The sequence below is a fragment of the Carassius gibelio genome, chromosome A7, assembly GCF_023724105.1.
Source record: "Carassius gibelio isolate Cgi1373 ecotype wild population from Czech Republic chromosome A7, carGib1.2-hapl.c, whole genome shotgun sequence".
Taxonomy (NCBI): Eukaryota; Metazoa; Chordata; class Actinopteri; order Cypriniformes; family Cyprinidae; genus Carassius; species Carassius gibelio.
Genome location: NC_068377.1, coordinates 26503036 through 26524852, shown reverse-complemented (window position 1 = coordinate 26524852; position 21817 = coordinate 26503036). Strand labels below are relative to the sequence as shown.

General features: G+C 40.0%; 3 protein-coding genes across 3 annotated transcripts; 1 reads left to right on the top strand and 2 right to left on the bottom strand.

Moving 5' to 3' along the window:
• Positions 1–314: 314 nt before the first annotated feature.
• On the top strand, positions 315–1117 carry LOC128016315 (snaclec 5-like). Its single transcript, XM_052600801.1, has one exon. It carries the CDS (start codon positions 415–417, stop codon positions 1054–1056), a length of 642 nt encoding a protein of 213 aa, XP_052456761.1. The 5' UTR covers positions 315–414; the 3' UTR covers positions 1057–1117.
• A 1027-nt stretch (positions 1118–2144) lies between these two features.
• LOC128016983 (tetraspanin-3-like) lies at positions 2145–14555 on the bottom strand. The gene is made up of 7 exons (XM_052602003.1): positions 14379–14555; positions 6108–6299; positions 5935–6009; positions 5739–5840; positions 5501–5653; positions 5132–5215; positions 2145–3316 (listed from the first exon to the last, which is right to left on the bottom strand). The coding sequence occupies exons 1-7, from the start codon at positions 14439–14441 to the stop codon at positions 3224–3226; spliced, it is 762 nt and encodes a 253-aa protein (XP_052457963.1). The 5' UTR covers positions 14442–14555; the 3' UTR covers positions 2145–3223.
• Positions 14556–16894: 2339 nt separating this feature from the next.
• Positions 16895–17901, bottom strand: LOC128016314 (neuromedin-B-like). Its single transcript, XM_052600800.1, has 3 exons — positions 17696–17901; positions 17427–17614; positions 16895–17155 (listed from the first exon to the last, which is right to left on the bottom strand). Exons 1-3 carry the CDS (start codon positions 17862–17864, stop codon positions 17099–17101), a joined length of 414 nt encoding a protein of 137 aa, XP_052456760.1. The 5' UTR covers positions 17865–17901; the 3' UTR covers positions 16895–17098.
• Between the last annotated feature and the right edge of the window lie 3916 nt (positions 17902–21817).

Below are 21817 nucleotides of genomic sequence, written 5' to 3'. Positions count from 1 at the left end.
CTATATTAATTGAAAAATCTATGAATAATATATACTAATTATTTCTTATAGTCTTAATAGCAATTTCTGAAGAGAAAGAGTAAAACATTGAAGTCAGATATTTTCCATTTGTCCCTGTACTTTTCCATGTGTTTTGCATCAGGTTTGTATTTGGTGTGTTGTTGTTGTTGTTATTGTTTATATATACATCTGCAAATTAATATTTGCATATGCTGCTGACTAACAAATGGCAAATTTGGGTTTCTATATATTTAAGGAGTCTGCCTTATGACTGTATTTACTGACTTGCTTCCCACAGAAGAGATGAAGATTTTATGGATTGCTCTTTTCCTGTCAGCTCATTGTGAGCTGACTTTAACTTTGAACAGGAAACACATTTTTATTAATAATGCCAAGACTTGGAGAGATGCTCAGATGTTTTGCAGAGAGAATTATGCTGACCTGTCCGCCATAGACAGCCAAGAGGAACTTCTAAGGTTCAAAAACGATTCAAAGAATCAGATAGCTGCTAGCACACACAGCTGGATTGGACTGAGCAAGCCCTCTGTTAATGGAGGATGGGTTTGGAGTGATGGAAGCGTAAACATTTCTATGGCATGGAGGACTGGTCAACCGGACAGCCCCAATACTGCATTTTGTGGTAAGAGTTCAGGTGGTGAATTGTATGACTACGATTGCGGAAAACAGTACCCCTTTTTCTGCTACGAGTGGGTGCCTGAACTGATCCTGGTGATGGAGAACAAGAGCTGGGAGGAGGCTTTAGAACACTGCAGGACTCAACACTCTGGCTTGGCCTCTCTACCAACCAGTTTGCATCTCTTCCAAGCCAATAGCAAGACTGCAGACTTGCAAACCCCCAGCGTGTGGACAGGTTTGCGCTTCCTGGCAGGCTCCTGGTTCTGGGTCAATGGGGAGTCTCTGGGAAATTTGGTCCAGCTGCCAGTTTGCCCCGCCAGTCCACTTTACTGTGGATCTCAAAACCTGGCAGCTAAATATTGGGAGAACAGAGACTGTTCAGAGAAACTCAATTTTGTATGTTATAAAAGATCAGATTAAGAACCAAAGCATATATATGTGTGTGTGTGTGTGTGTGTGTGTGTGTGTTTGTGTGTGTGTGTGTGTGTTTCAGTGAGTTGTGTCTGATTGTTTAAAACAAAACAAATGTTCTTAATAAAATGAAAATGTGTATTTAAACTCTAATTATGTATATATATATATATATATATATATATATATATATATATATATATATATATATATATATATAGACACGTTACTATACATATATAGCTCACTTGTTAACTTTATATTCTAAAATATGTTAAAATAGCCCTTTATTTCACTTTAGCGAAAGGTGAATTAGCATAGAGTCTACAGTTTATGTAAAAGAAGTAGCTTTCTGTATATCTCTATATGCTATATAAATTAGGGTGCTGCTTGATAAATGCCTGACGATGCACAACTTGGCACTGTGAAACACAAACTATACATTTAATGAGCTTGTATTGATGTCCTAGATTTACAGAACTTTTAGAAGCTATTTTGATATTATGTTCATCAGTCTGTCACACTGTGAAGCATTTGAAAACAATAATGTGTTGTCTGTGAGTTTTACAAAGAACAATATAATAGTTCAGCATCGGAAACAAAGATCTTTTGAAGATCAATAAACTGTTTTGGCAAATGTACTCAACAGTAAATGGAAACACTGAAAATAAATTGCAATAAAAAGTATGCATCTTTTTAATGGTTAAAATATAACAGTTCTTGTTTTGCCCTTCATTTTCACACCACACATTATGCACAGGAAGCTAAAGTTAATTTATTGACAGCCAAACCCTCCAAAACCCCATGACATTTTGTTCACTGCTGTTAGTGTCCTCCTGCAGAGTTTAAGTAAATACACTGATCAAAGCCATTTTAAACGAATGTTTAAAAACTATTTTCTTACGTCATGCTCAAAAGTGTTTTCAGAGAGCTTGTGTTTGTTTTGTCAAGTGATTTTTGGAGAAACTATAACTAATGAAAATGAAAAGTATGAATATTTTTTATTTATTTTTAGATTTTCTGAGTTAAATGTCTGAATGGACAGAGCTAATACAGTCTTAATGTGCAATATGATACATAAAAAAACAATCACTTAATGGATAATTAAAATTTCTTCGATTTATTGACCCAGATCAACATACATTACAATAGGTACTCTGTAGTTAGTGTTATACTTCTGCTGGGAGAAATGAAAAGCATGAATCTATTAAATAATGTATAAATATGTGTAAAACATGAGTGTTTTCATGCTACAGTGTGAGTATTATTGAGCTTTTATGTCAGTGACCTTTTCAGAGTAACACTTCCATTAAAGTGGCATTCAAAAAACTGTTCATTTGAAAAGTAAATGCATGAATTTTAAGTAAATTTTTTTAATTAAATATTTTTGCTGGTCCCAGGCATTGCACAACCATTTTAAGAAATAAAAGTCTCCAGAAAAAAAGCCTTTTTATCATAAACTGAAATTATAGATATTCTAGTGAATTTTCAAATGCTCAGTTTAAATTTGATATTTTGTTAGACTTGCGCTTTTGATTGTTTTACTGCCAAATACCTGACTGGCTTTATGTTACGTATCCTTGTTTTTAATTGCAAGTTTAATGCTGCTGGTAGATTTAAAAGAAATGATTTACTTTAAACCCTTTGCATTACAATATTTCTCTAAAGATAAGCTCTAAATCAGAATAAAGGAAAGTTGTCAGAAAATAATTTAAATCAACAGAACAATCTTTCTTCTTCATTATAACTCAAAGGGATTACTTCTACAACAAGTACTGTAAACAAGGGAAAACTATGTCAACCAGTGACTTCAGTCTTTGGCCTAACAACCACTTAATAACACATTATATCACATTACCATGACACATGGAATCAATTAGTGTAAAAAGTTTACAATATAATAAACAAATGAATGATGATTTTCTGCTCATCAGACTCTAACATCAGTAGTGCTGAGAATAAAGAAACAATTCAATACTTCTTTTAGGAACATATTCTTCACAACTAAAGCGGTGTGAGGCTATTCCAGCTGTCAAAGCTTTGATTTTATGTCAAACAAATGTATTGAAACTGGTTTTAATACTAGTGTAGAAAAGTGGTAGCCTGATTCAGTTGAAATATGTACAGTACACTGGCTAGGAGGACCAGCCGTTCCCATGATGCCATGCGGTACCACTCAGGCATCTATACCCGTGTTGACAAGCAGTTCATAGGCGGGGTCATGACCTCTGCGGCAGAGGACCACACACGCACACAGCAGCCCAAGCATCTGTGTGGAGAAAAGGAAACAATGGTCAAAATAATGCTGGATACTGGCATTAGAAATTATGAGAACATATTTCAAATATTCTGCATTAACTATGAACATCAAGCAGGCAATAATGCCCATATTATTTATCAACAACAAAGTGCATTAATTAAAAAAAATGTTGCATATCCCATTTGTTAGATATATGTTCACTGCTGTCTTACAATGTGTTTATGTTTGAATACAATGAAATCACGGTTTGTATTTTCAAAACTTCTATCCCCTGTTATGATGTGTGTTGAGTTGAGCTATGATGAGTATAATGCACATTTCACGCTTTTTAAAATGTATATAATGTAAATATTGTATTTTATTGGAGAGCTAAAATTCCAGTGTATTGGAAGGATTTTGTGATTGAGACAGTGAACTAGGAACTGATTGAGACGCACCCTCCCTTTTCCCACCTCCTACTTGAAGATAATTACTGGATTGGTGAGAAGGGTCATCTGACATCATTTCAGACATGCTAATGAGCATAGGGCTGGTTCTAGTTTTTAAAATATACATAACTACGAGATTACGAGGAGAAACATGTAAAAAGAACGTTTTTAAGTGGTTAAAAACTCTGGGGTTCTTGTGCTACAATAACCTGCCTTGTCATAAAATAAAAATAAAAAACACATAAACTTAATTTAATTTAGCAGCAATTTCTGAGAATATAATATAGTATCTAAATTATAGTATTCATTGTAATATTACATCTTATTTGTATCTGTAAAAAGTATATGTTTTTTTTTTTTTTTAAAGATAAAACAACCATTTCGTTTTTTTTACTTTTATGCTTGGCCTAACAACAAGAGAAACAACCAGTGTCAAAGACAGCAGCAATTCTTAATATTCTTGAGATAAATGTGTCTTCAAGTTAACATTTAAAACTCACTTGTTTTATTTCCCGGATCCTAATTCACCTTGAATTTGAAATAAAATTTTCATAAATGAAAATATGTATAATTGGTTCTCTTCTGGATCTTACTGTTGGTGGTCTTTACAAAAAAAAAAATAATAATAATAATAAAAAAATGAAACAACTTTTATATTAGAGAAATCATGTATTCATGATTATTAGTCACTTTTTTTCTATAAACCTGGGTCAGATATATATATATTAAAAAGTGTAAGTCAAGAAACTCACTTTAAAATAATAAATTGATATTATCCATGTAATGACTTCAGTAGAAAAAAAAATCATAATAATACAGCGCCACACACTAAAATACATTGAGTAATATCGCCATCTTGTGTTGTATATCTGGGAATGAACTTGTAATCAGACAAGTGACGCTCACTGCAGATTGAAATGGGTCAAATGGGTGGACCTCTGCAGAACAAACGGGTGGAGCTTGGCCTAGTTATAATTAGGATAGGATGTGGTTGGACCTTCAAGCTCCCCCACAACCAGAGAAGTTTCAGTTTTATGTTAATGTTTTCTACTTTCATGTCTCGCAAAGGTCTCCTACAAAACGCCTACAAAGTGGCGCCATCTACTGTAGCAGAACTAGTAGAACTATTTATGTCTCAACAGAAACTTTTATCAAATATCCAGGAAAGATTAGAAAATAATTGAAGCTCAGATCAATCTTTCATGTCCAAATATTTATTATTTATTTAGTAGCCAAGTAATTACTATGATTAGCTGATTTCGAAGAAGAAAAAAAACGTGGTGTTTACATTATTTTTCACTTCCGGTTAAAATTATATAGACCACTCCTTACGTGACAAACGACCACTTAATTTAAGTGTATGACTGTGGTTGACCTGCACCGCAAAGCTTTTTACCTGTATGGCAGCGAATGCTAATGCAGCCAGTATGACGTACAGCATAATGTCCTTGAGTTTCTTTACTACAAGAACTTCACAGCCCTGCAACAAGAAGTTCAGTTTGTGTTACATGTTATTAGTGTTATATTCCACCTCTACTGTGTAATTCCTATGTATGTCTGCACTATCATATATGTTTGCACTATATGCCCGTACTTTCTTCTGCACTGGAAGCTCCTGTAGCCAAGTCAAATTCCTTGTATGTGTAAACATACTATAGGTAATAAAGCTCTTTCTGACTTCTGACCTCTGACTTCAGTTAGACTTAATTAGTTATCATTTAATAGTTTGGACTGAAGGTCTGTAGAAAGTGTGTGAGGGTATTACCTCTGGGTAGAGGTCTCCTGGTCGCATTAACGTCCCAGTGCAATTACTGATGGTGGGTTTGCAGCAGCTCAATGGCACACTGTTATTTTTGGACTCAATAAACCAGTAAGTGTTCATCCAATCGGAGTAGTTATGAATGCCACAACAGTGAAGCTAAAAGTTAAAGATTGTAAGAAAATTAGTTTAGAGAGATGGAAAAATGGTTGGGAGAAAGAGACCAAGGAACTAACGGTCTTACCTGTCTCTGGACATAGTCAATGGCCCTGCTTGGAGCATCTGTGTTGGTGCCTTTATATTCATTATATACTTTTTGAATAGAGTGATTGACCACAGCCTCGACCTTTCAGAAAAAAAAGACGTTTCAATATTTTAACAATAACACTTACAATAACAATAACATCTGCACATGTACGTATCATTTAATTATTTCCCACCTTGGCTCTGTAAATATAGCCAAGCACCACTACAACCACCTCTGTGGCAAATACCAGTAGCAGCACTGCCGAGAACTGCAGAAAAATCAGACGAGAACAATCAGGAAAGAGTCTGCATGAAAAATCATAAGAGCTATGTATGTGAAAATGAGGGGTATCAGACTGTAGTTTACCGTGACCAGGCCACAGCGGCTTTCTCGAATGGTGGCACAGCATCCAATGAAACCAATGACAAAAAGAAGCGTACCCACAGCAATTATTACCATGGCAGGGATAAAAGTGTAGATATCCTCAAAAAAATGATCATAGTCATCATAAGTGATGAAAACATAGGCCCCAATGTAGCACAGTATACCTGCGGCAGCCTGGGAAAGGTGCAACAGAAAAATTGTTAGTTCGTTTATTTTTTTCATTATTATAATTTTATTCAATCTGTCAAATCATTTAAAAGCAGTTTTAATTCTCAAAAAACAAAAATGTGGAATATGTTAGATTTTAAAATGTTTTTCATTGACATTCTTTCCAAGTTTATCTTTAGTGTTTTATTAAAATTGTTACAATTAAACGTCCCAAGGTTACGCATGTAACCCTAGTTCCTTGAGGGAACGAGACGCTGCGTCGTAAAACGCTTTGGGGGAACGTCCCTGACGAGACCGACTCTGAATATCGTGTGCAATCTGTCCAATGGACGAGCGTGACGTCACGGAGCGGGGTGACGTAGCGACCAGGAAGCTATATAAGCACGTGCCGTGCAGCTGGCTTCAGCTTCGAGTAGGGAAGCAAGCGCCGGCAGGGGTGCCGGGAGTATGGCTCTGCGACGCAGCGTCTCGTTCCCTCAAGGAACTAGGGTTACATGCGTAACCTTGGGACGTTCCTTTTCGGGAACTCGAGCTGCGTCGTAAAACGCTTTGGGGAACGATATGCCAACGCTGCCAGACTACCAAAGCCCTGCCTAGTGTGTATCCGAAGAGCACAGCTTAGGACGAGAGAACAGAAGAGCCCGGAGTGGCTCGCATATCAAGATCGTAGAATCTGACAAATGTAGAGGGCGTGGACCACCCCGCAGCGTTGCAGATGTCCAAGAGGGACACACCTGCTCCGAGTAGAGTGAGCCTTGGCCCCCAAAGGGGGGGGGAATACCAGAGGACTCATAGGAGATGTTGATAGCCTCGACTATCCAACGACTAAGGGTCTGCTTGGTGGCAGGAGAACCCCTATTAGAAGGACCGTAGCATACAAGCAATTGGTCGGACTTTCTCCACAGGGCAGCTCTGTGGACGTATGCGTTCAGTGCTCGCACTGGACACATACAATTTAGCTTCTCTTGGTCTGGCTCCCGAAAGGGAGGAGGACAAAAGGCCTGCAGTACGATAGGTTGTGGCGTTACAGAGGGAACCTTTGGAACATAACCCGCTCGAGGGTATAAGAATGCTTTGGCCATACCAGGGGCAAAGTCTAGATAGGTAGGGGCCACCGAGAGGGCCTGGAGATCTCCAACTCTTTTTAGTGAGGTGATTGCCAGTAACAGGGCAGTTTTAAGTGTCAGATGTCTATCTGAGATATCTTGTATTGGCTCGAATGGAGCTTTACAAAGAGCCTCTAGAACCACAACCAAATCCCATGGGGGAATACGGGACCGTACTGGAGGTCTCAGCCTCAGTGCACCTCGGAGGAAACGTGTAACTAGGGGGTGTCTACCCACTGACTGATCATTGAAAGGGACATGGAAAGCAGCTATGGCCGCCACGTACACCTTTAAGGTGGAGTGGGATAACCCCGCAGAGAGCCTAGCTTGTAAGAACTCCAGAACTGTACCAACTGGGCAGTTAACAGGGTCAAGGAGGCGATCTCTGCACCATGAAGTAAAGAATGACCACTTCAGGGCGTACAGTTTCCTCGTAGAGGGAGCTCTGGATTGGAGTAGGGTCTCAACAACCTCAGTTGAGAGACCTGCTGCTAACAGATGTGCCCCCTCAGGGGCCACACCCACAGCTTGAACGACTCCGGGCGAGGGTGAATTATCGTGCCCTGCGCCTGTGAGAGTAGGTCTGTCCTGATCGGTATCTCCCACGGAGAGCCGTCGAGGAGCGAGACTAGATCTGAGAACCATACTTGGCCCGGCCAGAACGGGGCTACTAATAGAAGACGGACCCCGTCCTGGCGTACTCTCGCCAGAACTCCCGGGAGCAGAGCGATAGGGGGAAAAGCGTACAGACGAAGCCTCGGCCAGGTCTGTACCATAGCGTCCAGTCCCAGAGGAGCTGGATGAACTAGAGAGAACCAGAGGGGACATTGCGATGTCTCTCGAGTCGCGAAGAGGTCCACCTGAGCTTTGCCATACACTCTCCATATCTGCTTCACCACCTCGGGGTGAAGCATCCATTCCCCGGGCCTCGGCCCCTGCCTCGACAGTATGTCTGCTCCCACATTCAATCTCCCAGGAATATACACTGCTCTGATCGAGAGGAGTTTGCCCTGGGACCAGAGAAGGATCTGGTATGCCAGCTTGTACAAGGGGCGTGAGCGCAGACCCCCCTGGCGATTGATATAAGAGACCACTGATGTGTTGTCGGTGCGCACCAACACATGGTGACCTCTCAGGTCTGGGAGGAAATATTTTAATGCTCGATAGACTGCTAACATCTCTAGGCAATTGATGTGCCACGTCAGGTGGCGACCACTCCACAGACCGCGGGCAGGGTGGCCACTCATGACCGCACCCCAACCGGTGAGGGACGCGTCTGTCGCTAGCGTTACACGGCGACGAAGAGCTCCCAGCACCGGGCCCTGATTCAAGAACCAAGGTTTCTTCCACATGTCTAAGGCACGAAGGCATCGCCGCGTGACCTTGATAAATCGAAGTGGATTTCCCCTCGGGGAAAAACCCTTGGACTTGAGCCACCACTGTAGGGGTCTCATGTGCAGCAGGCCAAAAGGTATCACGTTGGACGCAGCTGCCATCAGCCCTAACAATCTCTGGAATTGTTTGACAGTGAGTGACTGGCCTTCTTTGACTCTCTCGACTGATGTGAGGATCGACTCGATCCGCGCAGGAGACATACGTGCCTGCATCGTGGTCGAATCCCACACTACGCCTAGATAGGTGGTTCTCTGAACTGGAGAAAGTACACTCTTCTTGGCATTTAGTCTCAAACCCAGCTCCCCCATATGTGCGAGAACGACATCTCGATGTCGAACCGCCATCTGCTCTGATTGAGCTAGGATCAACCAATCGTCGATATAATTTAGAATGCGGATGCCCTGCATACGGAGGGATACCAGAGCCGCATCTACACACTTCGTGAACGTGCGGGGTGAGAGTGCAAGGCCGAAGGGAAGTACTCGATATTGATAAGCTTTGCCCCCGAAAGCGAACCTCAGAAACTTCCTGTGTTGTGGAAGGATGGATATGTGGAAGTATGCGTCTTTGAGATCTATGGTGACAAACCAGTCCTCGGATCTGATTTGAGCTACAACCTGCTTGACAGTGAGCATTTTGAACTTCAGTGACATAACTGAGCGGTTCAGGAGACGTAAGTCTAAGATCGGACGCAACCCCCCATCCTTCTTTGGAACTATGAAATACCGGCTGTAAAATCCGGATTCCCTGTCTAGAGGAGGGACCACCTCGATGGCCTCCTTCCTTAATAGGGCTTTCACTTCTTGTTCCATAACCAGAGCCTGCCGGGGGCCGACCACAGTCGGTGTAACCCCGTTGAATTTCGGTGGTGGATGACCGAACTGAATGCAATAGCCTTTTTCTATTGTACGCAGGACCCAGTGAGATACATTTGGCAGTAGCTTCCACGCTGCTAAATAATCTACTAAGGGAATCAGTCTCTCGAGACTGACCTCTGGTGTAAGAGGCCCCCGAAGGGGCGGCGAGCATCCCAGCTCCGCTGCGCTCACGGGCGGAAATAGCTGGGAGTAGTACTCGCTGGAGGCCGCTGCGCCCTGAAACTCTGGCAGGGTTGGCAGGCCGACCTCCTGAGGGCACTGAGGTGAGGCGGGCACCGTATACTGAGGTGGACCGCGCTCTACCCCAGTAGGGGCTACCCTCTGGACCCTGATGTCAGGATCTTTTCGTCGAGGACTTCCGGGCCTCGATAACTGTTCTCAAATCGGGCTTTTTAACTCTGGAAGTCCCTGACTCAGAGCGTCGCTGGGGTCCTCGGTCCCGACGTGGGGGAACACGAGCGGCGACACTCTGTTTTTGCGCTTCCCGGTATGAGGAGCCGGTATGTGGCGTGGTGATCTCCCGCCCAGATGCACCACGAGAGCGACGAGGGAGGAAATTCTGGAACGCCGCCGCCTGCTTGTGTGCCTCCTGGAACCTGTCGACGACAGTATTGACTGTGTCGCCAAACAGGCCCGAGGCTTGGAGCGGGGCGTCCAGAAGGCAGACCCTGTCTCGTTCTTTTATCTCTGACAGGGTCAGCCACAAATGCCTCTCCGCGGCCACTAAGGCTGCCATAGACCGCCCAATTGCGCGAGCGGTCTCTTTAGTGGCGCGGAGGGAGAGATCAGCGGTCTTTCTGAGTTCATCGATATCTTCAGACTTAATCCCCTCCCCCTCATCGATATCTCTCAGCAGGTCGGCCTGATAAGCTTGAAGGACTGCCATGGTGTGAAGGCAAGCCCCAGCCTGACCTGCTGCCACATAACCTTTGCCCACAAGCGATGATGTAACTCGCAGCGGCTTAGTGGGCAATGCCGGAGCCTTAAGGGACGATGCCGAGCCGGGTGACAGATAGCCCGCGAGCGTCTGTTCAACCCGTGGCAACGTCCTATAACCCCGCTCTCCCAGCCCCATCACGTTGCCATAATATAGTGAATCGGGGCCAAAGAGGCGGGTCGAATACGGGTGTTTCCACGATCTCGATAACTCATCATGGAGATCGGGAAAAAATGGTAGACTCCGGCGTGGAGGTGGTTGCCTCGGCCGCAGAAAGCGTTCATCTAGCTTGCTTTTCTGCGGCTCAGTGTGTTTTTCTGCAGGCCACTCGATTTTTAATTTATCAACTGCACGTGTAACCACCTCCAACAGCTCCTCATACTGGGGCGACAGGGGTGGCGAATCCCCAGCAACAGTCTCCACGTCAACCTCCTCGGAGGAAGAGAGGCGAAGAACTGATCCCTCGCCCTGGGGGGAAGAAACCGACGAGCGTGCTTCCGAACCCAGGGTTTGGGCGCCTGATCTGGCAGATGAGGAAGGAGATAAGGACTGGCCCGTCTCCATTCCATCTGACAGATCCACCTGCGAACCCCACGAGTGCAGCAGCCGCTCTGCCTCGGCAGAAGCGGGGCCAGCACCGCGAGGAACGCTGGTGAAGGCTCCCTCCTCGAAGAGAGCCCTCCGGGATCGAAGCGCCCGCATTGGCAATCGCTCGCAATGCGGGCAGTCGGCCCCCTCGAGAGCCGACTCAGCGTGCTTCGATCCCAGGCAAGCCACGCACAAATTGTGTGTATCCCCACCCGTGATGTAGCGAGGGCAGGGAGGAACACACAATCTGTAACGCGGCTTGGAATCGCCCTTCATATACTTGGTCTTTTGCTTTGATTTAGGCATTATTGAGCTGTATTAGCGATCTTTTTATGGCTAAGAGACAGACAACAATAAATAGGACCAACGGGACAGACTGTTTAACATGCACACACAGAGCGCTTGCTGACAGAGCGAAGCTGAAGCCAGCTGCACGGCACGTGCTTATATAGCTTCCTGGTCGCTACGTCACCCCGCTCCGTGACGTCACGCTCGTCCATTGGACAGATTGCACACGATATTCAGAGTCGGTCTCGTCAGGGACGTTCCCCCAAAGCGTTTTACGACGCAGCTCGAGTTCCCGAAAAGGAACTGTGTATTATGATATTAAAATATATAGGTGCTAGTTATATAATTAGAATATCATCAAAAAGTTGATTTATTTCACTAATTCCATTCAAAAAGTGAAACACTTGTATATTATATTCATTCATTACACACGGGTTGATATATTTCAAATGTTTATTTATTTTAATTTTGATGATTATAACTGACAACTAAGGAAAATCCCAAATTCAATATCTCAGAAAATTAGAATATTACTTAAGACCAATAAAAAGAAAGGGTTTTTAGAAATCTAGGCCAACTGAAAAGTATGAATATGAAAAGTATGAGCATGTACAGCACTCAGTACTTAGTTGGCGCTCCTTTTGCCTGAATTGCTGCAGCAATGCGGCGTGGCATGGTGTCGATTAGTCTGTGGCACTTCCCAGGTTGCTCTGATAGTGGCCTTCAGCCCTTCTGCATTGTTGGGGCTGGCATATCGGATCTTTCTCTTCACAATACCCCATAGATTTTCTATGGGGTTAAGGTAAGGCGAGTTTGCTGGCCAATTAAGAACAGGGATACCATGGTCCTTAAACCAGGTACTGGTAGCTTTTGCACTGTGTGCAGGTGCCAAGTCCTGTTGGAAAATGAAATCTGCATCTCCATAAACTTGATCAGCAGCAGAAAGCATGAAGTGCTCTAAAACTTCCTGGTATACAGCTTTGTTGACTTTGGTCCTCAGAAAACACAGTGGACCAACACCAGCAGATGACACGGCACCCCAAACATCACTGATTGTGGAAACTTTACCCTGGACCTCAAACACGTGGATTGTGTGCCTCTCCTCTCTTCCTCCAGACTCTGGGACCCTGATTTCCAAAGGAAATGCAAAATTTACTTTCATCAGAGAACATAACTTTGGACCACTCAGAAGCAGTCTAGTCCTTTTTGTCTTCTTGACGCTTCTGACGCTGTCTGTTGTTCAAGAGTGGATTGACACAAGGTATGCAGTAGCTGAAACCCATGTCTTGCATACGTCTGTGCGTAGTGGTTCTTGAAGCACTGACTCCAGCTGCAGTCAATTCTTTGTGAATCTCCCCCACATTTTTTAATGGGTTTTGTTTCACAATCCTCTCCAGGGTGCGGATATATCCCTATTGCTTGTACACTTTTTTCTACCACATCTTTTCGTTCCCTTCACCTGTCTATTAAGGTGCTTGGACACAGAGCTCTGTGAACAGCCAGCCTCTTTCAATGACCTTATGTGTCTTGCCCCCCTTGTGCAAGGTGTCAATGGTTGTCTTTCGGAGTAGTCAGCAGTCTTCCCCATGATTGTGTAGCCTACAGAACTAGACTGAGAGACCATTTAAAGGCCTTTGCAGGTGTTTTGAGTTAATTAGCTGATCAGAGTGTGGCACCAGGTGTCTTCAATATTGAACCATTTCACAATATTCACATTTTCTGAGATACTGAATTTGGGATTTTCCTTAGTTGTCAGTTATAATCATCAAAATTAAAAGAAATAAACATTTTGAATATATCAGTCTGTGTGTAATGAATGAATATAATATACAAGTTTCACTTTTTTGAATGGAATTAGTGAAATAAATCAACTTTTTGATGATATTCTAATTATATGACCAGCACCTGTATAGTGTTTTAGGTTTGTCGCAGTTGCGTACTGTGTAGGAGTGAGGAACATGGAGAAGCAGGAGATTCATGAATAATAGTCTTTAATAGACAAACCAAGGGTTACACAAGATAGACAGGAGACACACGTAGGACCATCAGGAGATGAACAATACAGGACAAGGAAACATGGTGCAGACAACCCTAAAATACAGGGCTCAACGAGGGGTAATTACAAGACACAGGTGAATCAAATGACAAATCAACAAGAGGAAAAAAACTGGGTCACGGAGAGCACATGGGAGAAAACACAACAAAACAGGTCCATATTCCATGTACAACTATTTAGGTATTTTGGCTCTAACAATCATATTATTCATATTATTCCAGTTTCATTATTAAACTCAATATAGATATAAATTTACTTAACACAATTGATGACTTTTAATATCTAAATGTTGTTTGAGGCAAAAAAATAAAAAATAGCTTTACAATTTTGAGAATAAATGAAGCAAAAACCAGAACAAAATTTCAGGGAAAAAAAACAAGTGTTACATTATTCCTGCTCTACAAAAATCTCCATACAAGGAAGCTGGAAGGTGTAGTCTTGATTCTCTTTGCTATTACAGACGATATTGTAGTTCTTATTTAATGAATAGATTTAATTATAGCATATGGATCTTTTATTGCGTGTATGCTAAGCCTAAAAGCTGAGTTTTCATTTGTGTGATTTGACATTCTTTCCTTTAACCAAATATATTGTAGCTAGTGCTCTGACGTGACAAATGGGGACAAAATAGACAAAACCAATGTGCAATACTGCGCTTGGAATCATTCAGTGATGCTTTTAGTCAAAATCATGAAGGATTTCTGTTCATTGAAAGCCTGTCGAGTATGCATGTTAACAACAGCTCATTCGCAGTAGCTTGTGCATCCCTGTACAGCTATGCCATAGTGCCCGCCCTCCACTGCATTCATTCAAACTATCATACTGTAGGCAACTTACCCAAAAAAACAGATTTAGGAAGACTAAAACCGTCTTCGAAGAAATAACGCCACATTGTCCCATGATCACGCCGAGGCCAGGCTATATATTTTAATCGAAGGAGAGAAATTCACGTTAATAGCAGATGCATATCGTGCGATTGTGAGGCTCCGCAAGTCAATAGAGCATCCAACTGGACAGCGCCAGTCACGTGTCCCTCTGACCTCAATATCGCGAGCTGCGCTGTCTGTTCTCTCGGCGACAGTCCAATGCGTAACTCTCCTGCTACTGCTGGCATTAAGAAACTGCAACAGCCCGTGTTCCCTCGGTCAAATTAAATCCACCTTTCTAACTATTAGAAATGCATGAAATCATGAACAGCAAATCTAAGGAAAATATACGGGCAGATTTTGCACATCCACCTCAACAATTACTCCCCTCTTATGCAAAACGTGAGGTAGTATAGGCTGATAAAAGTGATGTATTAGTCATTAAAATTGCTCATATTTTTAAATCACGTTTGAAAAAAAAAAAAAAAAAAAAAAAACTTGAATAAAACTGAATACAATAATTCATCCAGGCTTCTTATACAACATGTACAATTATAACCTCTCCTCAGTTCAAAGGTCAAAGAAACCCTGTTCAAAATATAATTGTTTTTATGACATTCATCATACCTATTTCTTTGGTTACCTGATCATATTACTATGAAAGACAAATGTGTTGTGATGTGTTGTGTTGACTAAATGGAGAAAAGGCAGGTCAAAGATGGTTGTTATCATTTGTATTGTCTACAAGATAAAAGCTTATATAATTAATTTCAGTGTTTGAATTTTGTCAAAGCTCTTGGGTCCCCCTAAATAGACCCCCCCCCCCCAACACACACACACAAACTCCCCTTTCAATTAATTAATCAATCAATCAATCAACAAATCAATCAATCAATCAATCTTATATATGGTTCATATTTTTTGTCTTATCCTCTTATCAGTGGAAACCTAATTCTATGATAAAAGTGTTTACGATGCTCTGTGAATTAGGTGTACCAAGCAATCACTAAGCAAAGAAGTTAGCAATCACTAAGCAATGAAATTAAATATCTAGCCTAGGCATATGCAGTATAGAAAAAAAAATTAAACCTTGCAATTTTCTGGGATTTTATTGATAACAATGATAAGATGATATTTTGCTGAGTAGACTATGTCGTGCTGCAGGACTGCCATGGACAGCTGACTCCTAAGGGTTTTTGATCTTCTTCTGCATAGTCAGTTTACAGCAGGGACAGAAATTAATCTTTTCTAACAAGTTTACAGTCATTTTTACCCTTTATGGGCATTTTTACTTTTATAAAGCCATTTTAATTCTAGAAGTGTGCATTATCTTTTGGATCAAATTCTTATATTTAATCAGTAAAGTACTACAACATTCCTAATCTCAACAGAATCGTGTGTGATTAATTATAATGAGCAACGCTATAAAATAAGATAAAACATGAGCTGGTCTAAATTAAATACAGCAATCAAATCCTTTTATGTAATTTTCATTTTCAATAATTTCATGTTTCAAGTATTATAGTTTTATTGAAGAACCAAGGGACCCCAAACATATATTTTTGGGGGTTATGGAGGGGGTCCCTCAATGCCTATTGAAGGTCTGGGTCCCCCCAGCTCCCCCTCAGTTTGAACACTGATTCATTTATGTCAGAGACAATTATGGTCAACTAATTTTCATGTTGACAAACACAGACTTAAATTTGGCAAAGTATTGTACATATTTAGAGCACATTTGGCAACCTAACCTAACCCTAACTGATATTCAGGTACTTTTTGCACACAATGTTTGTACAAGAATCATATTCAGTTCTCAGGGAAAGACAGGAATATGCTAATGAACAACGTATTAGTTTTTATCTTGTGTTGTTCATTTTATGCATAGTCTTTCAGTGTTTCAGAACATTTATAACTTAACTTTTATTTTGTCATTTATGTTAGTTCTTGTAAATTTAGCATTTTGTCATTATAACTTTATGAACTTGTTGAGATTTTTTATTTGTTCAGGTTAAATAATCTTTTTTTTTTAGTTTTGAGTTAGATTTGCATTAGATTAGACATAACAGATTATAAAGTTGTGCTTTGCTCCACTTTTTAGTTTATGGAGTGTTGCTTTTCTCACCCATGTAATTTCTTTCTGATGTTTTCTTACAATATATTACTGTGTGTAACGTGTTCAGTTTTCATATATATATATATATATATATATATATATATATATATATATATATATATATATATATATATATATATATATATATATAAACACATTTGGTTACCATCTGAATACTGAATTCTACAATGAAAACCCACTGAATCATTCTCTAAATCCTAACCATTCACTCACCTGCTGTTGAGGTTAATAAAAAAATACACATAGGCTAAATACTGTAAATAAAAATACTTACACTGGGTATAGAAATTTAGATATCAAAAATTGACACTTTTATCATTGTAGTTTCATGCAGGAGCAACTGACTTGACTAATTAATTCTTTATTAAATACAAATTATTGGAAAAAAAATTCTGGACATCCTCTAAAAATAAATATACAAGTATAACTTGTTGCATTTCTTGTGACATGCAGGTGGTTAATAGTTTTAGTTAAGAAACAAAATTACAGTTGATGAACAAGCGATTACAATTTCCATGTGAATGAAACACGTTGAAGATCTCAGCCGATGGCAGTCATTATTTTTTATTGTCTTGGATGTAGCTGTCTAATATCTTCATTAATATTGCAGTCCCCTAGAACGACAAGAAACAGTTTATGCAAATCATCTGTCGATTATATTTAATCATTGATTATTATTAATCACATTATATTGATTAGCCTACGTCAGATTATACAATGTTGATAGAATTGCGCTAATTACATTTTAAGTCAAACAAACACATAAATTTAAATAAAATTTTAATGAAAACTATTTACAACAGAAGAATATTATCTCTCATATTCTTTTCAGACAAGAGTAGAAATTACTTCAAAATGAACAGAAGATCCAGTCTCGGTTCTTACCGGAACTTTAGCGCGGATCTCTGGAGAGTCGAGGCGAGTCTGAAGCGCGATCCTCAGCATCTCCTGGAAGAGGTCTGCAGGCTCGACCTGCTGGGGATTCAGGGCAGCCTCGACGGCTTTCATCGTGGAGTCATCCTCGGTCGGCAAGCGTTCGCTGTCCACAACACTCTTCTTACCCATAAAATGACCTTAAGTGCCAAATCACATTTCTGTTCCTGGTAAAAGTCACTAAATATGTAGTACAATAATAAGTCGTGTATGCATCTCACCTGTTGCCCATAAACTTCCTCTCGGGTTAACTTTGATCTTTGCAACTTTGTTTCTTAGTTGAGACAAGTCAAGGCTCACTGAGGACGCTATTGAAATGTAAAAAGAGAACAGCACAAGGTATGTGAGGAATCCACAGTGACAAAAACTGGCTTCACTTAAACTGGCCATTTCTAAACGCTGTTGGTGTTTCGCTCTTTCTCGTTCTCAGCGCGCGAACATCTATTATGACTGGAGGCGTCAGATGTTGGTTTTATATCGCGCGGATGGGAGGGCTGGATCTGGATGGGGTGTCGTTTAATAATGGTCCAGCGAACAGTAACTGTCATGTGCGACGCTGTCGATCACTGCAAATAATGCGCGTGTTGGGAATATGAGGGAAATATGGAAAAGTAATTATCACTTGCCAACACCTGCCAACATTTTGCAGAGTCAAATTTTCCTGACTGCAGCGCTCACTTCAGCACCATGGACAACACTCACATCACAAGCTGCTGCAGCAGAGGAAATGCTGTGACATGGTTTCCTAAAAGAGTTTCCGTGATTTTAACAGTGTTATTAGCTACCAAGTAAATTTAAAGACCATTTTCTCCAGCCTTGTAGATATTTTTCCCCCTAACTCTTCATTCTCAGTCTGTTTAATTTCCAAAACAATGCCACATATAAATCATATTTTAATAGATTAATTAATTAATTAATTAAATGGCCATGTTGTACATGTTATTTTTGATTGAGTTCCTGTGATACTAGCAATAATTTATTTAATTGCTGGCTGTTAACAATACAGATGATCTGTTCTTTTATGATTCACACTGAAAAAAACGGTGTAAAAACAATTTTCACTCAGAAATAGTAACAATTAATTAAAAAGAAACAGCAAGAATTTAACAGGAAATTTAGAAAGTAGAAATACTTATTTGACAGTTTCTTGTTACTTGTTTACATTACATGCAACTTACCCTAAAGCAAACCCTAGCCCCATTAAATACATGTTGTTAATTCTTGTTAGTCATTACTTACATTTGTAATTACACTGTAACAGGGACACCTTAAAATCAAAATTGAACCAAAACTTGTTAACTTGTTTTTAGATTCATGTTCATATAGAGTCAATGACACGCCTTACTCTCTGAACAATTCTTGCTTAAAAATTATACAAGTAGGGAAATCGGCTTTGAGAAAATAAAGATTTGTATCAGCTTGTCCTCATCTTGTTCTTTTTCTCTCAAGGAAATCAATAGGTCTCCCTGGGAAGGGTAGGGTGAAGATACAGAGTAAACTTACGAAAGGCTGAAGGTGAAAACGCAATCCATTACCACTAGTGACACCTCTTTTCCCTAAGGCCTGACATCCGGAGACCCTAATGGTGTGACTCCAGTGAACAAGCATTTGATTAAACTCTGCAGTCTGAAACAAATGGGCCAGTGACTCACAAAGGACATGGCATGCCATAAAACTCAGATGTGCGGAAGCAGATGATGGCTGATTAATGCTGAGAATTTAAAGTTGTTAACCTTCCTGTTTCACAACTTTCTTTTTGAAAACCCATAATAACTTAAGGCCTATACTTAAGAACATAATGAAGTAAGTAGAGTGCAGAGAGAGTGTTAACCTCAAACTGTCTTGACTCTCACCCCTGTCATTTTAACATTTAAACATCTTTTAAAGTGTGAAAGCAAAATGCAGAGTGATTCATGTTTTGTGATGCTGAATGTGATAAACACAATCTAATTATCACTTTGCATTGGTGCTTGAACTTTTCTTAATAAGATGCAAGGGGGAGAATGATCAACTGAAATAACATAGGCAGATCAAATCATTTTCAGATAAATGTTTTTAAACAGCTAAATGGCAAAAACTTTGAGACTAATAACGTGAAAGGTTCTAACTTACAAAGTAGAAAGACATGTCACACAATACACTTGTCTTCTCTTTAATGATTTATTTGTCACTAGGTGGGTCTTTCAACCCATTCAGCCATAGATAGCGTGAAATAAAAGCAAATCATCTTTTGCACTGGATTACTCTCTGTGAGCATGATGTATATAGAAAATGGCACTCCCTAGTGAAGCAAGAGGTGTACTTCACACTTTTATTAATAGAGTCTTAATTGTGCTGACATTTTCTCACTTTTCCTTATTGTGAGAATGTAGGTTCAACATTAGAATTTGAATTGTATTAGAGAGGGGGACAAAATACAAATGCATTAAATGATTTTGAACAAAAGCAATTTTTGTTTTTAAATGCATTGCTGTGATTTCAGAAGTTATCAGTGTTGATTTATATTTATTTTTGTGTGTGTGAGGAATCCTTTTACTGCTCATTATGGTTGTAAAAAAGCTGGCCCTGTCATTTTAGTGATTCACATATTACAGATAAGAGAGTGTTTTCACAGGTTGAAATCCTATGCCACCTGTGAAAACATAACATACTTCTTCCATTTAATACGTGTTCAAATGTTTTTAATCCTCATCTCGAAAGTGAATGTTTTTAACAGTGCCCAAAAATGAAGACACACACCCATTTCTCTTTTTTTATTACATTTAAACATGTTTGCAATAGTGTTGTTACTTACAATCAATGAAGCAAGAAAACTGTTGTAAAGGGCTTTTGTATTTAAGTGAAGAGAACAGCCTCTCTAGTTGTATTATTCCACAATTTAATACCACTGCCTGTTTCAAAAAATATGATTCAGAAAAGTTATCATTCCACCATTATGGAATAATACTGATTATTGTCTCATGCTTGTTTGAGTAAGGAAAATTCAAACAATAATTAATCACAATATTTCCATCTTTATCAGTCACCCTGCTCACCCTAACAATGCTGAGTAAATATTGCCATACTCAAAATATTTCTCTTTATTATCATGAAATGCTGTTCTAATTTCCTGTAGAGATGTTATACTATGAAGGATATTACTATGATTGTAAAACAAAAACAATTAGGTGAGGCTGATAAATTTATGAGTAGCTAATGAGTCTTAGCGAGTAGTGCGAGTAATCTCTGGAACAACAGGTCTGGGCCAATTTTTCAACATCTGTCATTGTTTACTGGGGATTGAAAGCTATTGGTTACATTATTGTCTTTACAAAGATACTGTTGTCAGTTTCAGTTTCACAACAACATCATCTGAACACTGCATAGTGTAAGTTTGCTCTAAAGAAGCACCTTGATGGACGTTTGATAAATATTTATCAATTTAATTGCTTGGCTGGTGTCCATGACAGCATAGGTACATCTGAGAGGCCCACATAATCTTATCAAAATAATATTTGACAATCCATATGTTACACTAATAGATAACAGCTAAGGAACACGAGGGTTCATGTTATTGTGTTTTGTATATTGTTTAGCAGTCATATTGCCTCTCGCATTATAACAAATGAGGATCAAAAAAAAAAAAAAAAAAAAAGAACACACTTAACTTCAGTTATTATCCTTCCTGAAATCTGAAACCATTTTTATACCCTCTTCTGAATCAGGCAGACTTTAAAGAAATATGACGCCATGCTCCCTGCTCCTATGGGCTGAATCAGTTCTCTTTATAACTGAGATGGCCTTCTGCAAGCAGAACTTAATGTTTCTTTTTTTTCTAATATGAAGACTTGGTGAAGCATATCAGTCTTTGTATTATGCACAGAATACGTCTACAGAATATGCAGCTGGATCTATTACCCACACCCAGATGAGTCTTGGTAGGAGTTTCCACCTCACACCATGGAGAATGCACACCTCTATTGCACTGTTTGCATCTCTTGCCACATCATTAAACCCTTTGACAACATACACCTGCTCTGGGGCATTATGACTCACGTTCAGCCAGACAGAAGAACAACTTTGACTGCGTCATTCACTGATCGTGTCATTCTCTGAATGTCAATTGATGGGATAGTGCTGGTCAGTTATTAATGGCAGGGAAGCACATTATAACTACTCAACCCCATGTTTTAAAGAAGTCACAAATGTGATGACCCCCGTTTTATTTCTTTACATTTTAAATGACTCCCTCACACAAGTGAACATTTGGCATGTTAAATTCATGAGATTAAATATGCATTTCACTGTCAGGAAAAATGAGTTTTCCTCTGTGTGGATGTAGCCTACTGTTTTTATAATGTATT